At 41.4% G+C, this 13,534-nt stretch overlaps 1 protein-coding gene across 3 annotated transcripts in view; it reads right to left on the bottom strand.

The window, feature by feature from the left end:
• RALGPS1 (Ral GEF with PH domain and SH3 binding motif 1) overlaps positions 1 to 13,534 on the bottom strand; it is a 445,865-nt gene that overhangs the window by 262,032 nt on the left and 170,299 nt on the right. For all 3 annotated transcript variants that reach the window (XM_075015701.1, XM_075015700.1, XM_075015702.1), the window contains 2 exons: positions 11,438 to 11,527; positions 1,168 to 1,260 (listed from right to left, as the gene is read on the bottom strand). In XM_075015701.1, coding sequence (XP_074871802.1) covers positions 1,168 to 1,260; positions 11,438 to 11,527 — 183 coding nt within the window. The remainder of the gene's footprint in view (positions 1 to 1,167; positions 1,261 to 11,437; positions 11,528 to 13,534) is intronic.

Here is a 13,534-nt window from a genome sequence, read left to right as displayed (position 1 = left end):
CCACTTTTAAGGAGAACCGTCTTGCCCTGGTTGAGAAAAACATCGGAAAAGAAAGGAAAGACAACTGTCACATAGCAATCATGACAAGTCCTGTTTTCTACTACCACCGGCAATATCTGCCAACAAATCTGCAGCTCAGGGATCTGACTTGTCAGTCACATAAGGACCTATGAAAAATAAAACCTGTGAAAGATCATCCTCAACCTCAGGGGATCACCGATGATGATTACTTGTACTGCAGTAATATGCAGAGGACCCAACCAGGAATAAGGACTCTAACATGTAAGATGCAGTACTGACACACAATAAAAAACAAACCATTGCTGCAAAGAACTCACAGTCTAGGTCAGAGGTCGGCAGCCAAAATACCAAGAAGAGGCATTTTTTCCAATTTGGTAAAAAACTCAGTAGTTCAAGAGCTGCAATTTGCACATGAATACGAGATGGTCCATAATAAATAATGTAAAACCATACTTTTTGTAACACCTATTTTAAGAATAGTGCACACACGATTTGCAATGTGATACATGTTCACTGCAGGACATTCACAAACTTCTTACATATTCTATTTCCTCACACTTTACGTGTTTGTAACACTGTCTTCTTGACTTTCACTCCTGAACCTTCTCTTTCTCTGGAGGATGCTAGGGAGATTTATCCAACGTTTCAAGATCACATATGGTTTTTCTATTTAGACATGAGTTGTTCATTTTTGTGCTTTTAGACGTTTACCATTTATTGAATAATCAGGAGGGTGTGGAATTGGTTTTTTGTATTCACTTTGCAAATATAGCGTTGGGAGCCACAGGTTGCAGACCCCTGGTCTAGGTTATTACAAGACACAACCGATGTTTGAGACAACATAATATGGAAAGGAAATAACAGTAAGCAAGCAATTTAAGATTATGCTTTAGGTAACATGTAAATTAATGGTTTCTATTAAAAACCATAAAACAATATATATTTCTTGTTCCTAAACAGATGGTTTCATGTTGGTACCATATTAGACTCATTTGATAACATAACAAAAACACTCAGGACGATAAGTTACATTCCTTCTTCCACCCAGCAAACTAGTGATTTTCGGAGCTCAGGTTAAAAAAATGCAGGATTATTATATTCTGTAACACAAGGGAGAAGATTTGAAATAAAGAGAAGTTAACTTACAGCCCAGGTTTTTGTCAGCCTGAAAATAGGTGCACTTTGCAATGCTGATACCACAGCCATCAGAGAATGAAGGTTGTTCAGTTCTAGAAGTTTCTGAAAAAACAAGGTGGAACAAATTTTTGTATTCTGGAAGGAAAAAATCATTAACTTTTTGTCACAGCTGTTTACAACAACCACACTGAGTGTACAAACAAACTAGAGATGCAATTCTTCAACACAAAAGCAAGAGCTCTTTTTTGGAAAATTTGCTTAATGTGGTTAACATTTTACACTTTAAAAACATTGCATATATTTCAGACTCATCCCAGAGTCACTGCAAAGTGAAGGTTCACTTAGATGTACTTGCTATGTTCATGCAACTAATTTGAGTACTTGGTTTTGCAAGGTTCTCACTTTGGGAGTGGAAAAGATTAAATAATTTCTAAGTGTAACTCTGGTGTTATTAATGAAAACAAGTTCCAAAACTTTGAATTATTTCCAGTTTTAATAAAATGGTTACCAACCTTTCCATAACTACTGTTCTTCGAGATATGTTACACATGTCCATGTCACTGTGAAAGTTTGGCAGCCCAAGCACAATCTACAGTCTTGCACACGCTACTGCTCAGGTATAAGGGAATGAGCTGCTCCCCTCCCCTTCTGCATCTTCTCCCAGTTACTTCCTACCAAATTTACTCTGATAAAGAGGGGAAGGAGGCTGGATGTGCACTCATGCAAACATCTCAAAAAACTGTTACGGAAAGAGTAGTATCCATTTTTCTCCTCTGAGTGATTCCTTACATTCATTCCACAGTGATAGGAGGACAAGGTTACCACTTCATGAACTGTGGTTTAATTGTGCTGACATCTTATCCCAAATTATTCTCTGCAGCCCATAACCAGGGGTTTGCCACCAAAAGAGCAAGAAGAGCCATTTTTTTCAAATTCAATTATGGAATCAATACTTCAAGAGCCGCAATGCATGTGAATACAAGACAGTTCTTAATAAATAACATCAAAACATACTTTGTGTAGCCCCTATTTTAAGAACCGTGCACAGACAATGATTTGTACCATTTAGAAAGTTTAAGTTACTTTCACCCCTGGATTGGAGAGCAAATGAGGACAAGAGAAATGCTGCGCCTGGGCATAGGTTCTTAATCAGGAAGGAGCAATGTTTGCATCAACCCTCCACACCCCCAGCATTCTCAGAACCCACCCCCTTGGCACACAACCCTCACCCCATCTCCAGGCTTTACTCACCGCAGGCCCCATATCCATACCCCCTCCCCAAGCTCAACCCCCCTCATCCCACAACCCCCCCCCATCTTCAGGCTTAACCCACCTCAACCCCAACCCCCCACGCCAGGATTAACCCCTCAGCCCCAAACCTGCTCCCCCATCCTGAGGATTAACCCGCCTCAGTCAACAACCTCCTCCAGCTGTGCGCAGGGCATCTCCTTGCCCTTCTTGCAGAAGACCTCACACAGTTTGAACTGCATGTACCTGTTACACTGGTGTATGTGCTTGTGCTTCTGCTTGGCCAGTTTCGTGTGTTACTGCTGCTCCTCCATGGCCACCGCCTCCCCACTTTCCATTTCCTCCTCCTCTTTCTCCTTCTCAGTGGGGCTGTGCAAATCCAGCAGGGACAGACTCAGTCACCCCTCCCCCCAGCTCTCCTGTGGGATTAGCACTTCCTCCACATGTAGCAAGCGTGGCTCCCCTGCCCGGCTGCCGCTGAAATAATGGAACTAAATATAATTGGTTCAACAGATGGATCCCTCCCACCACCCTTCTGGCAGTTAAACTAATTAAATTTAGTTCTACTGTTTCAGTGGCGGCAGGGCATGGAGCCACAGAGGAGACAGCAGGAGCAGTGCCCAGACCCGCAACTAACCCCTCTAAGGGCCATAATCGACTTTGGAGCCGAAGGGTGCCGACCTCTCCCCATAGCACATTCACAAAACCCAGATTTTCAAAACCCTTACAGTAATTAAAATGTAACCTCCACATGAAAAAGACTTTGGATTCATGCACTTTTATTAATGATGAATAAAGACAGCCTGAAAGAGTTTCTACCTCTTTCTTAAAGGTGACTTTTAAGCAAACCTCTGTAGAGGTGACAAGATATATAAAACAAAATACAAAGAACTGGTAAGAATATCACATCAGAATTACTATGTAAGTGAAACTGGATCAAATCAAAAAATTATTTTTTTGAAACTCCAACTACATCTCAAATGACTGAATGAAACCTGTGGGAAGAAAGTAATCCTAGCTACAGCTGACATGAAGAAGAGCTCTGTGTAAGCTTGAAAGCTTCTCTCTCACTCACCAACCAAGGTTGGCCCAGTAGAAGGTATTACCTCACCTACCCTGTCTTGCTAATATACTGGGATTGACACAGCTAAAATAACATTGCATATATTTAATTTTCTGACATTTGTTCCATTATTAGTTTAACTACATCCCACATTTGAGCATGTCCGTCTTCAATTTATAATGTGAAAAATGCTTCACTGTAAGTTCAACTGTGCTTGACAAAAACTGGCTGTTTTTAACCCAATTCATACAGCTCACTGGTTAACAGGTCTATACTATTACAGACTAACACAACTACACCTCTGAGACTTGTCAGAAAGAAACCACATTATTTAATTATGTAACTACATCACCATTTACTATGCAACCTATTATCTGCAAATTCTTACTCTTAATATTAATAACGGTTGTTCAGAATTGTCAGTTGATTTGTTTTTTAATTAGTAAACAGTTTAGGCCTATTTTATCAGAAAGCACCATATGAAGGTGCTGAGGTGCTAACCAAGGTTAATCAAAAGATTTTTATAAATTTTTTTAATCAAAAATGTTTTTTAACTAAATAAAATATTTGAAATAGTATTTTCTTTCTGCAAAGAGACTCAATTTTTTACCAAAATACGCACTGACCAAATACTGAGAAGTTTTTGATTTCCAGACAAAAAACAATATTCTGAAAACGAAAATGCTGGATTTCTGATATGCTGCCAGTGTGCCTCATGGAAGTTGTAACAGTTGTTTTGTCAAGGGGTGCTCGACTCACCACTTTGCTGGCGCCTCCCTCTGGTCACTCTGGGGATTAGGTCTCAAGGCACGCTCCCCCATCCACAGCTTGCAGCTGTCACTCTGACTGTGGTGTACAACTCTTTGCCTGGACTGCTTCCTACCACACCTGGTTCCCCTGGTCTCTCTGGGTTTACTAGCTCCAAGAATCCTCTTTTTTAGGGAGTAACTGCTGCCTGCCTTTGTGGAGTCTTTCCTAGAAGTCCACAAACACTGTTTCCGAGGTAGAGGCAGCCCTTTCCCTTCAGACCAGTCTCTTGCCTGCTACCTGGATTTACTGGCCCTGCATGTTCCTGTACAGGTGAGCCTCTCTTGAACCAGCTGCCTCCTGTCTAAAGCAGCCTAAACAGATGACTGGCTCCACCCAGCTCCTGCAAGGCATAGTGTGGGGAGCTTACCTCATTACACACCTAATGCACCAATTCTCCTCTGTGACCTGAATCCCTAATAGGACTACATCTTCCCACAACACATGGGCGCTCTCACCAAGGACTTGTCTACATGGGAAGTTACAACACAAAGTTAGGGTGTGAATCTAAGGCACACCTGCTTCCCACACAATTGAGCCCATGAGAACACTGCTGCAGTTCGGTGAAAATCCTGCAGTATGATTGGCTTACTAATTCTTGAAAGTGTAACAAGCCAAACTGCATGTCAGAACTTTCACTGTGCAATAGAAATATCCACACAGCATGTTACTGAGGTTTTTATTGCACGTTATTTTGCAGAGAGACATCTTGGATTACTGCACAGTAACTTGCATGTAGAGAAGTCCCAAAGGTGAAATTGTGATGCACCACATAAAATGTAGTTTACCTAGTGAGCCCTACCTACATAAGAACGGGCCATAATGGGTCTGAGCAAAGGTCCATCCAGACCAGTAGCCTGTCTGCTGACAGTGGCCAGTGCCAGGTGCCCCAGAGGGAGTGGACCGAAGACAATGATCAAGTGATTTGTCTCCTGCCATTCATCTCCAGCCTTTGACAACCAAAGGGCAGGGACAACATTCCTACCCTTGGCTAATAGCCTTTTATGGACCTAACCTCCATGAATTTATCTAGCTCTTTCTTAAATTCTGTTGTAGTCCTAGCCTTCACAGTCTCCTCTGGCAAGGAGTTCCAAAGGTTAACTATGCGCTGAATGAAGAAGAACTTTCTTTTATTAGTTTTAAGCCTGCTACTCATTGATTTCATTTCAGCAACGAAGGGTCCTGTGGCACCTTATAGACTAACAGAAAAGTTTAGAGCATGAGCTTTCGTGAATTAACTCACTTCTTCAGATGCTGGTCCTGGAAATCTGCAAGGCCAGGTATAAATAGGCCAGAGCAAGGCTGGGGATAACGAGGTTAGCTCAGTCAGGAAGGTTGAGTTGTATTGTCATCAGTAGATCTGGAGGTGTGAACTCCAAGAGAGTGGAAGCTGCTTTTGTATTTAGCCAGCCATTCACAGTCTTTGTTTAATCCTGAGCTGAGGGTATTGAATTTGCAGATGAATTGTAGCTCAGCAATTTCTCTTTGGAGTCTGGTCTTGAAATTTCTTTGCTGCAGGATAGCTACTTTTAAATCTGCTACTGTGTGTCCTGGGAGATTGAAGTGCTCTCCTATGGGTTTTTGTATATTGCCATTTCTGATGTCTGATTTGTGTGCATTTATTCTTTTATGTAGAGACTGTCCAGTTTGTCCGATGTATATGGCAGAGGGGCATTGCTGGCACATGATGGCGTAAATTACATTGGTAGATGTGCAGCTGAATGAACCCACGATGGTGTGGCTGATCCGGTTAGGTCCTGTAATGATGTTGCTGGTGTGTATATGTGGGCAGAGCTGGCAACGAGGTTTGTTGCATGGATGGGTCCCTGAGATAGAGTGACTGTGGTGCGGTGTATAGTTGCTTGTTAGGATTTGTTTTAGGTTGGCAGGCTGTCTGTGAGCAATGATAGGTCTGCCTCCCAAGGCCTGTGAAAGTGTGGGATCATTGTCCAGGATGGGTTGTAGATCCCTGATGATGCGCTGTAGGGGTTTTAGCTGAGGACTGTAGGTGATGGCTAGTGGTATTCTGTTGGTTTCTCTCTTGGGCTTGTCCTGTAGCAGGAGGCTTCGTGGCACATGTCTGGCTCTGTTGATTTGTTTTCTCACTTCCTCAGGTGGGTATTGCAGTCTCAAGAATGCTTGGTGCAGATCCTGTAGGTGTTTGTTGCTGTCAGAGGGGTTGGAACAAATGCGGTTATACCTAAGTGCTTGGCTGTAAACGATGGATCGTGTGGTGTGTCTGGGATGGAAGCTGGCGGCATGAAAGTAGGCGTAGCGGTCAGTGGGTTTACGGTACAGGGTGGTACTGATGTGTCCATTGTGTATAAGCACGGTAGCGTCAAGGAAGTGGATCTCCTGTGTAGATTTCATTTCGTGTCCTCTAGTCCTTATAATATGGGCATAAGTAAATAACTTCTCTTTATTCACCCTCTCCACACCTGTCATAATTTTATATACCTCTATCATGTCCCCACTCGGTCTCTTCTTTTCTAAAATGAAAAGTCCCAACATTTTTAGCCTCTCCTCATACAGGATCTGGTCCAAGCCCCTCATCATTTTAGTTGCCCTTTTCTGAACCTTTTCTAGTGCCAGGATATTTTTTTTTTAGGTGAGGAGACCACATCCGTACACAGTATTCAAGATGTGGGCATACCATAAATTTATATAGGGGCAGTAAGCTACTCCTTGTCTTACTTTCTATCCCTTTTTTAATAATACCTAACATCCTATTTGCCTTTTTGACTGCCTCTGCACACTGCGTGGATGTTTTCAAGGAACTATCCACAATAACTCCAAGATCTCTTTGGTGATTAGTTATAGCTAAATTAGCACCCATCGTATTGTAAGTATAATTGGGGTTATTTTTTCCAATGTGCATTACCTTACACTTATCCACATTAAATTTCATTTCACATTTTGTTGCCTAATCACTCAGTTTGATGAGATCTTTTTGAAGTTCTCCACGGTCTGCCTTTGTCTTGATTATCTTGAACAGTTTAGTGTCATCTGCAAACTTTGCCACCTTGCTGATCATCCCCTTCTCCAGATGATTTATGAATAAATTGAACAGGATTAGTCCTAGGGCTGACCCTGGGGGGACACCACTAGTTACCCCTCTCCATTCGGAAAATTTACCATTTATGCCTACCCTCTGTTCCCTGTCTTTTAACCAGTGCTCAATCCATAAAAGGACTGTCCCTTTTATCCCATGACAACTTAATTTACGTAACAGCCTTTGATGAGGTACATTGTCAAAGGCTTTCTGGAAATCTAAGTATACTATATCCACTGGAACTCCCCTGTCTGCATGTTTGTTAACCCCTTCAAAGAAGTCTAACAGATTAGTAAAATATGATTTCCCTCTGCAGAAACCATGTTGACTTTTGCCTATCAAACTATGTTCTTCTACATGCCTGACAATTTTATTCTTTACAATTGTTTCAACTAATTTACCCAGAACTGATGTTAAACTTACCAGTCTGTAATTGCCAGGGTCACCTCTAGAGCCCTTTTAAATATTGGTGTCACATTAGCTATCTTCCAGTCATTAGGTACAGAAGTTGATCCAAAGGACAGGTAACAAACTAGTATTAATAGTTCTGCAATTTCCCATTTGAGTTGTTTCAGAACCCTTGGATGAACGCCATCCCATCCTGGTGATTTGTTAACATTATTTATTTGCTCCAAAACCTCCTCGAATGACACTTCAATCTGGGACAGTTCCTCAGTTTCATTTCCCACAAAAAACAGTGCAGGTTTGGGAATCTCCCCAACATCCTCAGCTGTGAAGACTGAAGCAAAGAAATCATTTATTCTCTCCACAATGGCTTTAAATGGTCCTTGATTGCTCCTTTTGTATTTGTATCGTCCAGGGGACACACTGGCTTTTTAGCAGGCTTCCTGCTTCTAATGTATTTAAAAACATTTTGTTATTACTTTTTGAGCTTTTGGCTAGCTGTTCCTCAAAATCTTTTCTGGCTTTCCTTATTACAGTTTTACATTTAATTTGGTAGTGTTTATGTTCCTTTCCATTTACCTCACTAGATTTGCCTTCCACCTTTTCAAAGTTGCCTTTTTATCCCACACTGCTTGTTTTACATGGGTGTTAAACCATGGTGGCTCTTTTTTCGGTCTCTTAGTAAGTTTTTTTAATTTGGGGTATAAATTTAAATTGGGACTCTATTGTAGTGTCTTTGAGAAGCTTCCATGCAGCTGGCAGGGTTTTTGTTCTAGTCACTCTAGCTTTTAACTTCTGTTTAACTAACCTCCTCATTTTTGCATAATTCCCCCTTCTGAAATTAAATGCCAGAGTGTTGGACTGCTGAGGTGTTCTTCCCACCACAGGAATATTACATATTATTACATTATGATCACTATTCCCAAGCGGTCCTGTAATAGTGACCTCGTGCACCAGATTCTGCGCTCTACTCAGAACTAAATCAAGAATTGCCTCTCCCCTTGTGGGTTCCCCTGCCAGCTGCTCCAAGAAGCAGTCATTAACTGCATCGAGAAATCTTATTTCTGCATCTCATCCTGATGTGACATGGACCCAGTCAATATGGGGATTACTGAAATCCCCCATTACTATTGAGTGTTTTATTTTGGTAGCCTCTCTAATCTCCCTTAGCATTTCAACATCACTATCACTGTCCTGATCAGGCAGTCAGTAATACATTCTTACTGCTATATTCTTAGTAGGGCTTTGAATTACTATCTATAGTGATTCTAGGGAACATTTTGATTCATTTAAAATTCTTACTTCATTTGATTCTACGTTATCTTTCACATACAGAGCCACTCTGCCACCCACGCAGCCCATTCTATCCTTCCGATATATTTTCTATCCTGGTATGATTGTGTCCCATACATTGTCTTCATTCCACCAGTTTTCCGTGATGCCTATTATGTCAATTTCCTCCTTTACTACAAGGTACTCTAGTTCACCCATTTTATAAGTCAGACTTCTAGCATTTGTGTAGAAGCATTTTAAAGATTTGCCTCTGCTTATTTGTCTTCCCAATGTAGATGTATCAGATTCTTTTATATGTGATTGTTTGTCTGATCTAGCCCATTGTTTATCTCCCCTCTTCTCTTTTTTACTAAAGTGTAAAGTATCTCTATCAATGGATTCTCTTCTAAGAGAAGTTTCTGTCTGATCCACATGCTCCTCTGCATCAGTCAGCTTTTCCCCATCTCTTAGTTCAAAAACTGCTCTACGACCTTTTTAATGTTTAGTGCCAGCAGTCTGGATCCCCTCTGATTTAGGTGGAGCCCATCCTTTCTGTATAGGCTCCCCCTCTCCCCAAACTGTCCCCAGTTCCTAACAAATCTAAACCCCTCCTCCCTAAACCATCATCTCATCCATGCATTGAGACTCTGAAGTTCTGCTTGTCTGCTTGGCCCTCCGCATGGAACAGGAAGCATCTCTGAGAATGCCACCTTAGAGGTCCTGGATTTCAGTCTCTCTCCTAGCAACCTAAATTTGGCCTCGACAATGTCTCTCCTATCCTTTCCTATGTCGTTGGTACCAACATGTACCACGGTCACTGGCTCCTCCCCGGCATTACACATTAGTCTATCTAGATGCCTCGAGAGATCCGCAACCTTCACACTAGGCAGGCAAGTCACCATACGGTTCTCCTGGTCATCGCAAACCCAGCTATCTATGTTTCTAACAATCAAATCACCCACAACTAACACCTGCCTTTTCCTAACAACTGGACTTCCCTCCCCTGGAGAGGCATCCTCAGTGCAAGAGGATACTGGAACATCCTTAGGAAGGAGGTTCCCAACTATCGGATGGTTTCCCTGAGCTTCCAATGTCTGCTCTCTTCCCCTGAGCCTTTCATCCTCCTTAAGAGCACTGGGGCTCTCAGATTGGACGTGGGAGATTATTACAGTGTCCCAGAAAGCCTCATCCACATACCTCTCTGCCTCCCTGAGCACCTCTAGTTCAACCACCCTGGCCTCCAAAGACCAAACTCGGTCTTTAAGGATCAGGAGCTCCTTGCAACGTGCACATACATACACCACCTGCCCACAGGGCTGGTAGTCGTACACGTTACATGCTATGCAATAAACAGGATAGACCCCACTCTGCTGCTGGGCTTCTGCCTGTATTTTCTCTATTGAATAATCTGAAGGGGGTTTTATTTAAAGGCTTGGGATATATGTTATATGTCAGAAGGCAATAGCACCCTCTAACCTCCCCCTTCTAAACTCCCCTCTCAAAACCCCCTCCTGTTTGCAATCACCTGGTCACTATCTAGCAGGGTTTATAAAGCTCTGGCCTTCCTGACAGCCCCACCCTCTGGCTACACCTCGACCAATGAGCAGAGAGTTATAGATTTCAATCCCAACTATGACTCACAGCTTTCAACTGCCACTATGACCACATGGCCTTTCAAATAAACATCTACCTCAGCACTCAAAAACCTCTAAACAGACAGACAAACACAAGCCTAGAACCCCCAAGCACAAAACACCCACACACTCCAGACAGCAGCTTACCTGTCGCAAAGAATGGGAGGATGAGGTCTCAGAACTACAGCTTCATTGGGCTCTTTGACAGTATGTAAGAACAGAACTGTGTCCGATTCAGAGCAAAATACTTTTTTTTGCCACCATTTCTAAATTGTCTGAGGAAAATATTCATGAAAATATTTTGTGGTCAAAATTTTCTGGGGGATGTGAAATATTTTTTTCCAACAAGCTTTACTGCTAGCAGCAAAAAACTATGTTGCCCATGTGACAGGGAGACAGCCATGTTAGTCTGTATTCCCTCTCTCTCTCTCTCTCTCTCTCTCTCTGTGTGTGTGTACACATCTATGTTGTCCATGGCTCCAATGTAACTCAACAGCGTAACAGTAGCAAAATACATAACCTTTAAACTTGTAATACTAAACTAGAATATTTATATCAAAAGCTTTTTTAAATGTTTGCTGCCATTTATACCTAGTTGTGTGCAAGCATCAGGTGTCACACACCCACCGATCTGTGGTGGTCACATTGCATAGCTTAGTAACCAAGTACTTTGTGGGATTGCAAGAGCTGTGCCATAATAGAATTTTATTCTACAGTAAAGAGATAGTTGATAGGAGGAGTGGAGAGACAGGCAAAAAAAAGAGTATTTTGAATAATATACTAAAAATGTACGCTTACCTTTGCTATTTTCACAAAATGGCTCAGTATTTCTGCCCTTATTTTTAAGGTCTGTGCTGTTAAAATTTCTCGTACAACCCAAAAACTGACCTATAAAAAACATATACATCTAAATTTAGTGCAAAAAACACTTTTATTATATTTAACATCTATAACCTGTTTTAATTTTCTAAAGAAAACGCAGGTTAGGAGAAGGAAAAATATGAATCTTGTTAGGAAGACTGAGTACAAAACAAACTACAGCAAGCAACTGCTGAACCAATTACCTGTACCACCTTTCTTTAATACCAATGGCTTAACTAAATAAAAGGACTCAAGGAATTAATTTTATGAACTTTTATTAAATATCCTTAATAGCCACAACTGATAAGACAGGATATAACATAACAAAAATCATACTGTACTAGGATTTAGCTAACTAACTAGAAAACGGGTTGCTATGATTGTTCAGACTATTAGAATCAAATCACACAACCAACACATAAAACTTCTTCACTTGAATCACTATCTTGGAAAGAACAACAAAGAGTCTGGTAGCACTTTAAAGACTAATAAATTTATTTCAGCATAAGCTTTTATGTGAAGACATGAGTTGTACTTCACAAAAGTTTATGCCCTAAGGAATGTTAGTGTTTAGAGTGATACCAAATTCTCTGTATATTTTTTGCTAAAACAAAATAACATGGTTACACCTCTGAAACCTACCTTGGAAAGGTGACTTTATTTAGACTTTGATTATAAGCCCCTTAGAATAGGGACTCACTTGTGTCAATGGATTGTTATCAAACCATGGTAACACAACAGAGGAGAAAGAAAAAACAAAAGCAAAAAGCAAAACAAAAACTCACCACCAATTCAAAGTTAAATTGTAAGACATTGTGGCCAATAACTTACATGCCAATTCACCATGAACTCCTTTCCCTTGGATCCAGAGTAGTCATTTTTAATCTACTTCCCAAACAACGACTGAGTGCAGTCAAAAGCCTTGCTCATTTAATCTATTTTATGACTGTGTGCACCTAAATTTGAAAGGCAGTATGCAGTCACTGACTATGGTAGACAACTAAGATTTTTTAACATTGTGAGTTTCGAATCACTTTACCAACTTGATATGAACCTGCTACAAAACAAGGAGACACACTGTAACTCTGACCGTCTTTAAAGCACATGATTTCCAAAGGCGGTCAGTTGACTGATTTGGGTTATCACAACAAAAACTCTGCGTACTACTTATCACTAGATATTTACTGAGTCCTCAGCTTTCAGGTCACTTTTTGTTCATAGCAGAAGCTGACTCTACAAGCACAAGTGATGTGAAGGAAGGAGACAATTACAATTTTTTCCCAGTGTACAAACAATAAGCAACTTGAATTACAGTAAAATAAAAAGATACAGTTTAATATGTCAGAGATAAGAACTCGATATCTCTAGGATTCCCAGGTAGGCACCTCAAGACCTCAATCTTCTTTCTTTCAAGTGTGCTCACTTTTTGGGAAACAATGCGACTAGAGAAAGGCCATTTTATTTGACCTCTGCTGCAGTAATTTCTCTCTTCTTGTAAGTGTTGGCATGGACCAAATCGAGGACCACTTGTGATTGTAGGACTAGCTGAGGTGGTCTGCTAGATTCTTGCACACTCATGGGAGGTAAGACACATGTAGAAGGATTGAATGTTCCACACAGAAGTCCCACAGACTAAGGGCTTCCTGACCCAGGGGAGAGGAGTATATACCTGCATTTGTTGATATAAAACATAGCCATTGTGTTGTCCATTATGACAAATAAAAAACAGCCCACAAGACACTACTTGAAAATCTGACAGGCTACCCTTAATGCTCCGAGTTCTCTGACACTGATATGCAAACTGAGGTCCCCTGGAGACCAGAAGCCCTGAGTCCTGAGGCTGTCCAGGTGACCACCCCTCCCCCCACATTGGAGGCATCCGTAGCCAGAACTATGGATGATTGGGGCTGGGGAACAAACTTCTGAACAGCCCTCGATTGGATTGGTCCACCGGAGAAGGGAGTGAACAACCAACTGAGGGAGCCTCACTATCTAGTCTAGCATGTGTCCCATGCTGCCTGATACACTAATGCA

Source organism: Carettochelys insculpta, chromosome 21, assembly GCF_033958435.1.
Source record: "Carettochelys insculpta isolate YL-2023 chromosome 21, ASM3395843v1, whole genome shotgun sequence".
NCBI classification, from domain to species: domain Eukaryota; kingdom Metazoa; phylum Chordata; order Testudines; family Carettochelyidae; genus Carettochelys; species Carettochelys insculpta.
This window is presented reverse-complemented; position numbering and strand designations above follow the sequence as displayed.